Raw genomic sequence first — 12,432 nt, 5'->3', positions numbered from 1 at the left:
GGAATCCAAAGACAAATAATTGTTCATGTGTATTTTTTCATAAATATCTGTGTACATATCTGTGACTTCAATGTTAAGTTCTTTCTGCATCATTTGGTAGGTACACAATTATTATTGATTAGCATTTTCCATATGACCGACACATTTTCTGTAACTACAAGTGACAAGAAACATCCTATACGTTCTTCATCCAGCATAGAATTTCGATCTCTACGAAACTCTGCAAACCATTTGAATTCAGTGACACGAAGTTTCATTTCGATGTGCTACTGTACGTCGAAGGCATTTTACTTTATTTAGCCCCACTTTAAAATCATATAAAATCATAGCGCGATAATACTCTCGTGTCAGCTCTACTTTCCTTTCTTTCAAAATTAGTTCTGTGACGGACAGATAAATTGTAATTATCGCCACAATTGCTTCTGTTAATATAAAAGAGTTCAGATTTACATTTTTAACAAATAACTTTTTAGAATATATTGCCCACCTTATATATGATATTTCTCCTGTCTTCTTAGCATGCCTTCGTGATGTAATGGCCAGCACACTTAGCGCGTATTCGAGAGGTCCGAGGTTCGAGTCCCGGCGAGGCCACTGCACATTTTTCACGTCTCTCTTGCTACAAAATATTCTAATGACTCTACAGTGGCTCCCAAACTAAAAAGTGACGAATGGTGGTGAAACCACCAGGATTTGGCCACATAATCCCCAGTCGCCCTGTAAAAAGGGGGGTGGTATATAATGTATTTCTCCCGCCTTCTTAACATGCCTTCGGGGTGTAATGGTCAACGCACTTGGGGCGTATTTGAAAGGACCGCGGTTCGAGTCGCGGCGAGGACATTGCTCATTTTTCATCTCTCCTGCTTTAAACAAAATACCTAATATATCTAGAACCTATATCTCGAAAATTTTAAAGTTAACTAAGAATCATATGCTTTGAAAATTGATGCTTGTAAAACGTGTCTTTGATAGTAACATAAATATTTATGTTCTTTCTATACAAATTTGTATGTTACGTATTATATTTCTTTCTGTATTATTTCTATAATATTCTTAAATTCGACTTTAAAATTAAAACAAACATATAAAATCTTTGCATTAGCATTTATAAATATAAGTGTTAATTATTATTCTTAACAAAAGGGAAAATTTGCAAGTATTGCTTTTATAAGAAAACATACGAGAAAAGGAAGTAAATAATGAAAATATGAACACTGACCACTATTTTAAACTTCTTTCAAATGCAGTATCACTAATCATAAGGAAAAACATAATCTAGGCATGTGTTTATAATCAGATGATAAGGTATCGTACAATTCCGCGATAAATGGAAAGATTTTGTCTTAAAAATAGAAGATATCGTACAATTCTGTTACAAATGGAAATATGTTATATACTTTGATGAAGTTGCCTTAAAACGACAGCGAGGGGGGGGCGGGGAAATCTGTATGCTATCGCAGAGAATAAGGGAAAAGATGTATGTTTTTCTTTTCATGAGAGTTTTGAATAATGACTTTTATGATTGTTGTTAACTTCCTTCTCATATGACGGGACTCAAAGCTATAAAAGAAATAGAAAAATGAAAAGAAAAAATTTCCTCTTTGTGCTAGCCAATCGGTGTTTCAGCTCTTATTACTTGAAGAAAAAATTCGGTCGCTTTTATCTTCGGAGTTCAATATGAGCAATTAGAACGAAGTTCTAATCATTAGGAAAACACCACTGAAAAAATACTGGCGAAATGCTCTTGTATCTTAAAAACTAAAATAAATATTTTAAAAAATTAAAGAAAAACACAAAAGAACAAATTGAAAAATGCTAAAGAGATTCAGATATTAGCGTTGCACCAGAGGATTCGTTCAGATTTTTTATGCTCTCGATTGAGCGTTGCATTTTGTGTTTTTAGCTTTATTAATAAGGCATTGCTTTTCCTCCACACACCCCACATAAAATTTAAGAGCAAAATCACAAATTAAAAACAACATATCTTTAGAATTCTGGATAGAGTGTTAAGGTTTGCCATACTTTCGTTTCACATTTGCTATATTATTTCTTGAAAACTACCCGTTCGAGGATCCCACCGAAAGAGTAATCATTAAAAAAATGGATGTAAGGATTTTAGTGAGTTCAGTTACTGTCACTTCGCAAAATTAATATTTCAAATTAGACATCAAATAATTTAAATTCACTTTTGTTTAAACCAATAAGATTAAAAAGTAGAAAAAATAATTTTAAGAATTACGGTTACTCAATAATAGAAAAATTTAATTTGAAAGCTAATATCTTATATTTAACTGAATCGCAACACGCTAGTGGATGGATAATAAGTATTTTAATTGAGGCAGCTGTAACATATTGCTCTGAAGCAGGCAAACTTGTGAATTAAAACTGAAAGATAAATATGTCACATTTTGCCGAATGGAAAGAGCCTTTATATTGCCAGTTACGAGAGGTTTTTTTTTTCACTTGAAAATATGAAAATCATCGAGAAGCATCGGAAGATTTATCTCAAGTACCATTTCTCCTCTATCATTATACTATTTTCATAATAGCGTCGAGTTGACGCACTGTAAATTTTAAAGAGTTAATAAAGGGTTTGAACTCTTCTTTTGTGTAGTTTCCTGCTACTCCAGTATAGAGATAGAAGTTAACTCACCTGGACTCTACAAAGTATTGAAATGAATAATTAGTAAAGAACCATGCTGTGACATTAAGAAATAAAAATACCGCTTGTTTCAAGTCATTGGCGTTTGTAGAGCCAAATATCCTTACGTGGTTAACGAGCCAAAGTCTGGCCATGTCTGCTGTATAGCCTTTATTTATAAAAATATTATTAAAGATGTTTAAAATAAAATAAGACCCGAATTACGACTCTAAAATGGCACTCGTCGAAAGATAAGGAATACCTGTACATTGATCCCACATGTCATTATTTATTTAGTTTCATTTAAAAATTTTTGAAATGCGTCTATTTTCTTTCTATATTTTATGTTAGGTCGCCTAGATGGTATAGTGGCTGGGGAGTTGACTGCGATACCAAAGGCCCCGGGTCCGAATCCCAGCGAAGGCATGGTTGTAGATGTCCGTCCCTTCATAGGAGGCAAAAGTGGCTCACCTATTAGTTGCCTCCGTAATAAAGTGACCACCAAAGTGATTACTGGCCTAGCCTTAGCAGTGGCCAAGCCGAAATCGGCTGAGGGTCCGACACTAGTAAAAAAAATTATGTTAGTTTAGAGTAGCACCTAATAAAAGAAACAATAAACTGTATCGTTTCAGCTGTTCGAAAAATAACAAGGTTTAGCAAAACCACTTACAAAGCACACTTTTATTTAGCTCGCTCATGGTGTTTGTCGCTATGGTCAAAACTTTGCCAATAAATATTTATAATTCTTTCTGGTAAGCTACTGAATTCAAATTTTGGCTATACACATTTTGTGAATGACAATACAGTGTGATGGAGCAATTTTGGTTTTCAAAATGCGATTTAGATTTATAAAATTTACTTTTGAAAAATGTTTTCGCCCATATTTCCGTTTTAAAAACAAACTAAAAAAATCTTCTAATTTTACTATTTGCACCACATTTTTTTAATAATTTCTGATATTTTTATGAATTTTTATTTTTGTTTTTCCAACCATTAGATGTTTGTTATTTTAAACTTAACTTCCTATGTTTAACAGAACAACGTGTTTGTGCTGAGTGCTGACAGCTGTCTCCCTTGTCGTACCTTGATATTTAATCCATTAAATACATAATTCCTCACTAGATTTCAAAATAGATGGAATAATCAAATTTCATGACATATTTTCTTGTAGAATTAGACGGATTAATTTTTGAATAATCAAACTTGTAGCATTATGCTTATGTGCAATAAATTTCCATCGAAAGTTCCTTATGAAATTATGCGTATTTAATTTTTTCTAGAAAAACAAAAATAATATGTAAACTACGTTAATGAAAATATTTTTTCTGCAAAACTGACAGATCTAACAGGTATTACATTTACAAATTTGATTAATTTTCCTTCACAGTCCCTGATGTTTCATGAATAAATTATTATACTTCTCAGGTTGTAAAGTTACATCTAACTAGTTATTATGATTTAGATCTTTACTGTCACTTCTCTCTGCCATTTCCCTACCAGAATGCAAATTTAGTTTCAGAGTATTTAAACTGAGGTTTTCGGATTATAAGACACAACGTATTTCTGCCTTTCGAGGCCACGTTACTAGGTTTAGCCAGCTCTGTGAGATTTAATTCCTCGGCTTGTATTATAGTTGCCGACGTTTAAATTGTTACCCTGATGAAAAGTTTGAGGACACTTCGTGTTAAATCATTGTGCAGCCTTCAGCTATTAAGTTTTGAATTTTGCCTGTTAATATCAGTTACATCATCACAAGTGGTTGGCTGATTTGTCAAGCACGAGACATGCATTTATGTTCCAGTTTTGGTTTAATAAAAAGGTTTGTTTTAAAACCTTCTTAATATTTTGAAATTCTTTTTAGACGAAACGATAATTTGCTCTAAGTCTGTTAGGAGTTTGACTAACACGTGTACGTATATTTTACCAAAAAACATCAAACTGTATGAGGTAACGATAAAAGTACTTTCCTTAACTCAGACCCACAACACTGAGTAAACTGTTGGAAATGCCATTTCGAAACTATTTAACTGAAATTGAAAAATGCTTAACCGAAATTTAAGAGTGCAGATTTTTGCCATTATTAGTGAGTGTTACGCTGTTTTTGCTATAGATAGGGAGCTCAAAATTTTAGTAGGGTCATTTGTTACCCATATGGTGTCCCATGGTTACGAGCTTTATGTCCCTACTAAAAGTTTACTGACATTTCTCGAGACTAGTATAACCTAATATACATTCCTGTTACACTAATTGGACACGTGTTGTAACATATATACTACTGCTAGTGTATTGGAAATATAAACAGACAACATATAGCAATCAAAAGACCTGGTCAGCGTAAGTTATGATTGCAGAGAAAATAATGTTCTAAGGAAGAATCTAATACCGCGAGAAGGGGGAAGAGAAAACAAAGTAAAAAAAGACCTATCCTTTCTGTTTGCTTTGCTAACGAAAGAAAGTAAAGTCTTTGTAAGCAAGGCAAGAATTAATTTGCTAAGTCTATATACTGGACGAGTGCGGAATTTTTCTAACTCTCTAGCTAACTGCTTAGGTTACCAGAAACTAGTAAATAGTAAAAGAAAAAGCTGATTGTTAAATGTCTTGGTTAAACGTATATAAACTTTTGATGTTTGCCCAAGGTAGAAACAAAGATGCAAGTGAGTAAACATTAAGAGCCTTAATTAATTAACAAGTGAAGATATAATGATTTTTAAATTAAATATGAGACAAGTGAAGCAGATATAAACTGAAGTTAAATAATTTATGAAACTGCAGATTTTATTATATGTAAGTTTTTCATTATGTATTTGTCTTAAAAATGCATGGAAGGCACTAAATTATATTTGAAATCGTAAGACATTATACAAAAGCAAGTACTTAATGCCGGATGATTCTAATAGATATATGTTACATACTAACTTGGGTTATACTCTATTAAAATATGTTACAGACTAGATAAGATGGCTAAAGCAGAATTAAAGTATAGGATGCGAAAAATTGTTAAACCTTAGAAAATGTTTAAAAATGATTGAGGCAGTAGTCATAAACCTATGGTTTCAGTTTACGAAAATATTCAAACAGATCTTTATTTTAGATTATGCTAATTGTGAACACCTGAGACCTTTCAGTAGAAACATGCAAAATTTTAATTTGTATATAGCTCCTAAAAAAAGAACAATTAATAATAATACGTTTCTTATGGTATATATGTTACTGTGAAAGATCGAAATTGGAGAATGTCTACTTTCACCGGAGAATGTCAACATTCAACAAATACGTCTGTGAAAGATCGAATATTGCATTACATTCTTGTACATTCTGACCCTCACCGGTGTATGTCGACAATCACAGATATGCTCTAGTGTACATCGAAAGGAGAGGAGTATATGCACACACTGTCATTGCAAAAGGATTTGTTCCGCAAATAAATACAGTTGTAAAAGCAAGGGTCTCTTATGCAATTCAAAGTGTCGTAATAGTTTAAGTTGTTGCAGTAAATAAGATTTGAATCACATAATTTAGTAAGTTTTTAACTTCTATTATTTTCCTTTCTCATTTTGAATGTACTCTGTGTTTTAAGTTCTTATGTTCTTATTTTAAGTCTCAAGTGTGTTTTTTTTTGCGACTGAATTACGGAGAAGAAAATATAATATTCTTATATGTTCAACAGTCACCATTAGTAGATGGTGAAAGTCGACATTTACCGGTGTAAGTCAGAAATAAGAGAATTTGGAAAATATTTCGGACATACACCAAGCGACTATGTGAATGTTGACATTCACCGGCGAAAGTCGACATTCTCCAGATTTAGGTGTTTCACCGTAACATAGATATTCATTTGAAGGGAAAGAAAAATCTGGCCCTGAAAACTTTAAAATTCTAAAACATTCGAACAACTTCCATTTCATAACGCTGAAAAATGTCGATTTATATTTTAAATTTCTTAAAAATCCAAATTTCCAGCATTTAATAAATGCTATTTAGAAAAAAGGCTTATAACGTCTGTAATAGGCACGTTATGGAATTCTGCATTTAAAATCTTCACATGCACTGCTGTTTATAGTAACGTTTTCGTACAATCTTCCCAAATTCATTTAATGATATTTTATATAGATTTATGATGTATGAAATTTTTCATGAACTACGATATGAAAAATATTTTTCTGATAATATTGCTTTCTATTACATACTCAGTAGAAAAAAAAATTAAATTTCATGTAGTTTTACTAAGTCACATGATCAACATTATTGAATTTTTAAAGCCGAATTGGTACTTACGTTAACCACGACTACCTTGGTTCAATTAATCGACATTTTACAGATGAAAAGGTAGAATTGACTTTTGCGTGTAAGATGGTGATTTTCGCGCCTTTTGTTTTTAAAGAAAAAAAATTCCCATGCCATTGATATTTACCGTTTGTCGGTAAACACTATCAACATTTGAAAAACAAACATATTTCTGAAATTTAAAATACACGTTTGAATTATTGAATAATTATTGTTTGATACTTTAAAAAATAAACATTTACATTCTTCTAATATATCTATTAGAAGATTATTAGATATATAAGATAGATATCTATTAGATATATTAGATATATACATTCTTCTAATATATCTATTAAATGATTAGAATCATCATCCTAATCTTTCAGCACCAAAGTACACAGCGATCGTTTTCTCTTAAACAAAAATCACTGAATTGCGGAGACTCATATTTATGTAATAAACCTCGCGACTATTTGGAATACAATAAAGAAAGAACACGTAAGAAAATGGTGGCATTGTTGGACTGAAAGATTTTTATGAAGTATGGTTCCGAAAGAATGATTATGCGCATAGTTGCCAGATTAGGGACATTCTAAAAATTCGGCGACCTCTACTATGGTGGTTGCATTAGTACGAAAGTACCGCTTACTTTTCTTTATTCGTTTCTTAAATTGGGTGCTTGCGTCTACGATCAGCAATTCAGAAGATATTTACTTCTGGCATTCGTTTGACACATTATATATATACACATACTTCCAGTTCTTTTTCATATTTCTATGCGTTCATTGTGTTTTAGAAGATGTTTAGACTTCCTTACAGCTACATAATACATATAAATGTTCAACTCAAAGCAAAAACTATATATAGTTAGATAATATTAATCATTCGAAGTAAGCGCAGAATCACACGCAACAGTTTTTTTTCCCTGAGAATTTAATTGAAGGGAAATTATGCTTCCTGCAATAAAATGGAATAATAACTAAATAAATAAGCAGAAATTATTCATATAATCTGAACAAAAGAACGTTTTATAGGAAGTTTTATAGAAATCTGTTATTTAGCAGAGGAAAACGTACAAGTTGAATTATTATTTAAACAATCAAAAAACGCAAATTTAATTTAGAGCAAAATCAGTATCAGTGCTTTCGGAATTGCTTTACAATTGAAAATATTTATTTGAAAAAGTAATTTACCTGGCTAGGTATTAAAAATGCCGGCAGTAAAGGTACTGTGCTCACGAAATAATTTTAACTCTTAAATAAGCAGCATAATATTTCCGTTATAGAAGGTATTTATTGTGTAACTAGCTAATGTTTTACTAAGATAACAAACTAAATTCCTCCTCTATTAGATAATTTTTTATACTTATTTTTTGTTTTATGCAATATATTTAGCTTTTCAAAAGAAAAAAAATGATATTTCTTTTGAAAAGCTAAAACGTTTAACATTACTTCCAGTTAAAAGTCAATTGCATAATCGTGTCTCTGTCTAAATCATAAAAGAAAGCTAAGGTAAAAAGTTAAAGGGTTCTAAAACGTGATCTGCATTCAAGTATATGTCCACGCAAAATTGATGCTTTTTAGCTTTTCCAAGACTTAAAGGTCTTTTGTTGTTTTTCGTTTACTGTTAACACAGAAGTTTTTAAAAGACTGAAACTGTGGTCTGAGTATTGTTATTGAGATCAGAGAGATTTTGCACTTGGAAAAATAATAAAAGTATGAATATTCGTCGGATATTGCTTTCTTCCATCTAAAAGCAATGTTTGGAAGTTTTATATTTAATCATGTATAATATTACTCACAAAAATTAAATTGACTTTCACATGAGAAACTAAATGACATTTGAATGATAATAATGAAGGCAATATTTTTGAAGAAGTTATGAAACTGACAGGTAATATGTATACAAGTTTTATTAGGTTTCCTCCAGAGTCACAGATTTTTCACAAATGTTTCAGAAATATTGTGGTTTCCAGGTAACAAGAAAAAAATTTCTGAATTAAAACTGGCAGCACTGAATGAAATGCGGGAAGCAGAGGAAAGAATTAGACAAAAATACTAATGATAAGTACAAGAAGCACCCACTTTTCTTGGAAATAAAAGAATTCAAAATAAAATACATAGTAAAAAAAGGCAGTTAAACATAACAGTTAAGCACAATAGTAAACAAAGTTATTAATTATACTGTGGATTCTAAATTATATGACAAATACTTTAATTAGTTAAACTCAGACATAAATGTATTCAAATACATTGCTAAAAAGCATTTAGTTAGCTCCAAGTTTTATGAATTACTGCAAGCGTCTTTAGAACTATATCTTAAATTAAACTAAATTTAATATAGGACACTGTAACTATGCGGAACTCACTACTAGCGATAAAATTATTACACTAGCACAGCAATTACATTTGTTAAAACTTTAATCAAATTAGTAGAATTATGTACACACATTAATGATTTGTTAATGATTTGCGATTCTGGGTTTTTATTTGCAACTTGTGTTTGGGGATGGAGCATTATATTTATTAAAACATAACGGAGCGGACAATGCAACCTGCGTAGTAGGATGCTCTTAGCGGTTTACGATGGAAAATTACTCTTATTTTCACATCAGTTTTGCGTGACTACATTCTATTCCCTACACTATTTAAGAAAGTCCTTCAAAAAGGTTTTATCGCATAATAAATAAGAAATCTATTTATTTTTAAAAGGGTCGTGTCATTATGATTAAAATTTGTAAATATTAAAAGAGACAAAGGTTTCTAAAAGTATCCATAATGAATGGTTTTTGAACAACATTTGCAATACCTTACTTATGCTATCATATTGTTAAAATTTTTATTGCAAAAATGCATATTCGATAATATAGTCTTTCCTACAGAGAAATGTTACATACAAAAATATATACGTATTTTCTGTGTTTGCGTATGTTTATTTTTGTTTTCAAAATCAATTTAAATCCACTGTACTGTGTTCCAATTTCGTATTAAACAACATTATTATGCAGTGTGTAAATACGCATTGTTAAACAGTATATTTACTATTTGAATTTATATTTAGACTTAGCTGAGCGGAGCATTTAAAAGAAGTATGGTTTTATGGGGAAACATCTTGTATTCTGATCAGTAAAGTATGGCAGAATTTCTGTTCTTCGAACTTCGAGGTCAAAATTTCAAAATTCTAAAGAACAAGTGCGATGTTCGTGTTTATTTAGGGTGGAACATTGCTTAACAATTTAATAATGATATTCAATATTTAATTGCTTAACTGTTTGTTTGAAGAATGAAAATTTATCTTGCTAAATCTAAAAATGACAATTAAGAAAGATAAACTGTCATTCTTCAAAATAAATGGGTCGTTTTACATATTTATTAAAATGTATTCTATCTTACTCTATGAATGTTAAAGTCATTAACAGTTATATGGAATACACTATATAGAAATTTCAAGATTATTATATGTATAAACTATTTAGCAAACACCAAACTATTTTATTACGATGATAAGTTATAAGAAAACTTCAGAAAAATTAATGCAGTTGTATTCCAAATGCAGTAAATTATTTCACATCTAGCATGTGAATTATTTAATAATCAGAAAACATTCCCATAATTTTATTTAAGTAACCTGCTGCCGATTAAATATAATACATTTTTAGAAATCTTTCCAAGAAAGTATTGCCTCAGTTGCGTTGATTTATTATTAAAGATTATAAATGAATTTCCATGTAGCGCTGAATGTAGCAAAAGAAATGAAAGAAATGTAACGAAAACTAGTATAAACATGTTTAATGTTAAAAACAAAATATGTATGCCATGAAATGATTCATTGATTTGTATAACTAATGCTAAATTTCTTGTTTAATTAATTTTTACTTGCTTGGAAAGATTGCATTTCGTGCTATTTGTGCACTTAACCGACTTTCCGTTAATATTTTAATCTAATTAAAGTATTTCTGGTGTATACGCTGATATTTTGAGAATGTAAAGTAGGAAGTAACTTCAATGGAATATTTTATTTGTGACAAAAAAGTTTTAAAAAGAAAACTGTCATGTGCACTTTGAAACTAATATTTTCAGTTAGCGTTGTACCGTGACGTAATATTTAAGGCAACCTCTTAAGCAGACTGCGAGCGAAAAACAGAACCAAAATAAAGTTGCGTCTTTCACTGCGCAAAGATTCTTCTCCCCCCGCCTTAAATTCCCCAGCAAAATAACGCCAGAAATGATCACCTACATACCTGGCACCAGTTCTCCAGCGTGAGAACATTTAACCTTCAGGTCCGGAAATCAAAATTTTATCCAGTTCTCACGGCAGGCGAGACCTCTTGGTGCATTTATCCTGAATACCTTGGCGAGAGAATCACTGACAGCACAAATATCGGGATTTCCATCCTCATCACCTAACGGAGTTTTTCTTGGCGAATCGAACACCCTCTCAAAGGCCCATTTCAAGAACGGTTTTGATCAGGCTCATCAACATCTTTCTCGCTCTTAGATTCTTTTAACCTTTTCTCCCCTATTCCATCCAACGACGGAAGAACGCCAAACTCAAGTCTTCGGTAGCCAGTAATTTTGCGATGCGTTGGCGATGATCCAGACTGAAAGAATGCCAAGCTTGGCGAGATCTCGCTTTAAGAGGGGAAATACGAAATCATGCTTCCGAAATCTAAATACACACTGTCCTCTTAGTAGATATAGTTCAATGAATAAATAGTACTACATTTAACATTTGTAGCTATTGAGTCTTAACTATGAAACTGAATAGACAGACAGAACTAAATCTAACAGGCAGGTCAACGGATTACGTTTTGGAAAGAAACATTTTCTAATTATTCATGCAATTGTTTCGCGAAGAGATTTTTCTAAAAATCCAAAACGCTTCATTGCATTTTGATATCAAAGGAACATTGCATTTTGATATCAATATTAATTTTAAGAAGAAAAGTAGTTTTTAAAAACACAAATAAGACGTATGATTAATATTTTAAACGCTTTTTTCATTAAAAATATCTAATAAAAGACAAAACTCTCAGATTTTTAAATGATAATTACTTATTTATACACATTTAATTATTTGAACAATTAAATTCTCTTACCGAAAATCTACTTAATGGTCGAATAGTTAAAGACAGCTTAACACCGGTAATTTAAGCTGGTTCGAGTCCAAGTGAACGGGATGCCAGCGATATTTATTTTCGTGGTTTTTCTGATGTGTAGCGTGAATATTAGTCAGTTTTCCTTTAAAGGTTCTCCTCCAAGGCATGTTTCCCCTTTAAATAGGTAGATATTCAAATTACCAACCCAAGTACCGAAGAGCCTGAATCAATTGATTCATCTGCAAACGTTTTCGAAATGTCCAAGGGCTCACCAGTGGCCGGAGCGGTAAAGTCGCAGAACACTGGTAGTTTGATCTGAGGTTCGAATCCCACGAACGGGCTAGCTGCATGGGCATTCTAGTGATTTTTCCCATCTGTAACGTGAATACGAGCCAGTTGCCCTTAGAAAGTCCTCCACAAAGGCATC

General features: G+C 31.6%; 1 protein-coding gene across 1 annotated transcript in view; it reads right to left on the bottom strand.

Annotated features, from left to right (window-relative positions):
* LOC118180869 (uncharacterized) overlaps positions 1-11,444 on the bottom strand; it is a 778,920-nt gene extending 767,476 nt beyond the window's left edge. The window contains exon 1 of the mRNA XM_085820677.1: positions 11,148-11,444. Within this exon, the coding sequence (XP_085676803.1) occupies positions 11,148-11,176 (29 nt within the window). The 5' untranslated portion in view covers positions 11,177-11,444. The remainder of the gene's footprint in view (positions 1-11,147) is intronic.
* Positions 11,445-12,432: the final 988 nt, after the last annotated feature.

This window comes from Stegodyphus dumicola, chromosome 7 (genome assembly GCF_044657685.1).
Source record: "Stegodyphus dumicola isolate Sdum_Otavi_A_Nest chromosome 7, ASM4465768v1".
NCBI lineage: Eukaryota > Metazoa > Arthropoda > Arachnida > Araneae > Eresidae > Stegodyphus > Stegodyphus dumicola.
This window is presented reverse-complemented; position numbering and strand designations above follow the sequence as displayed.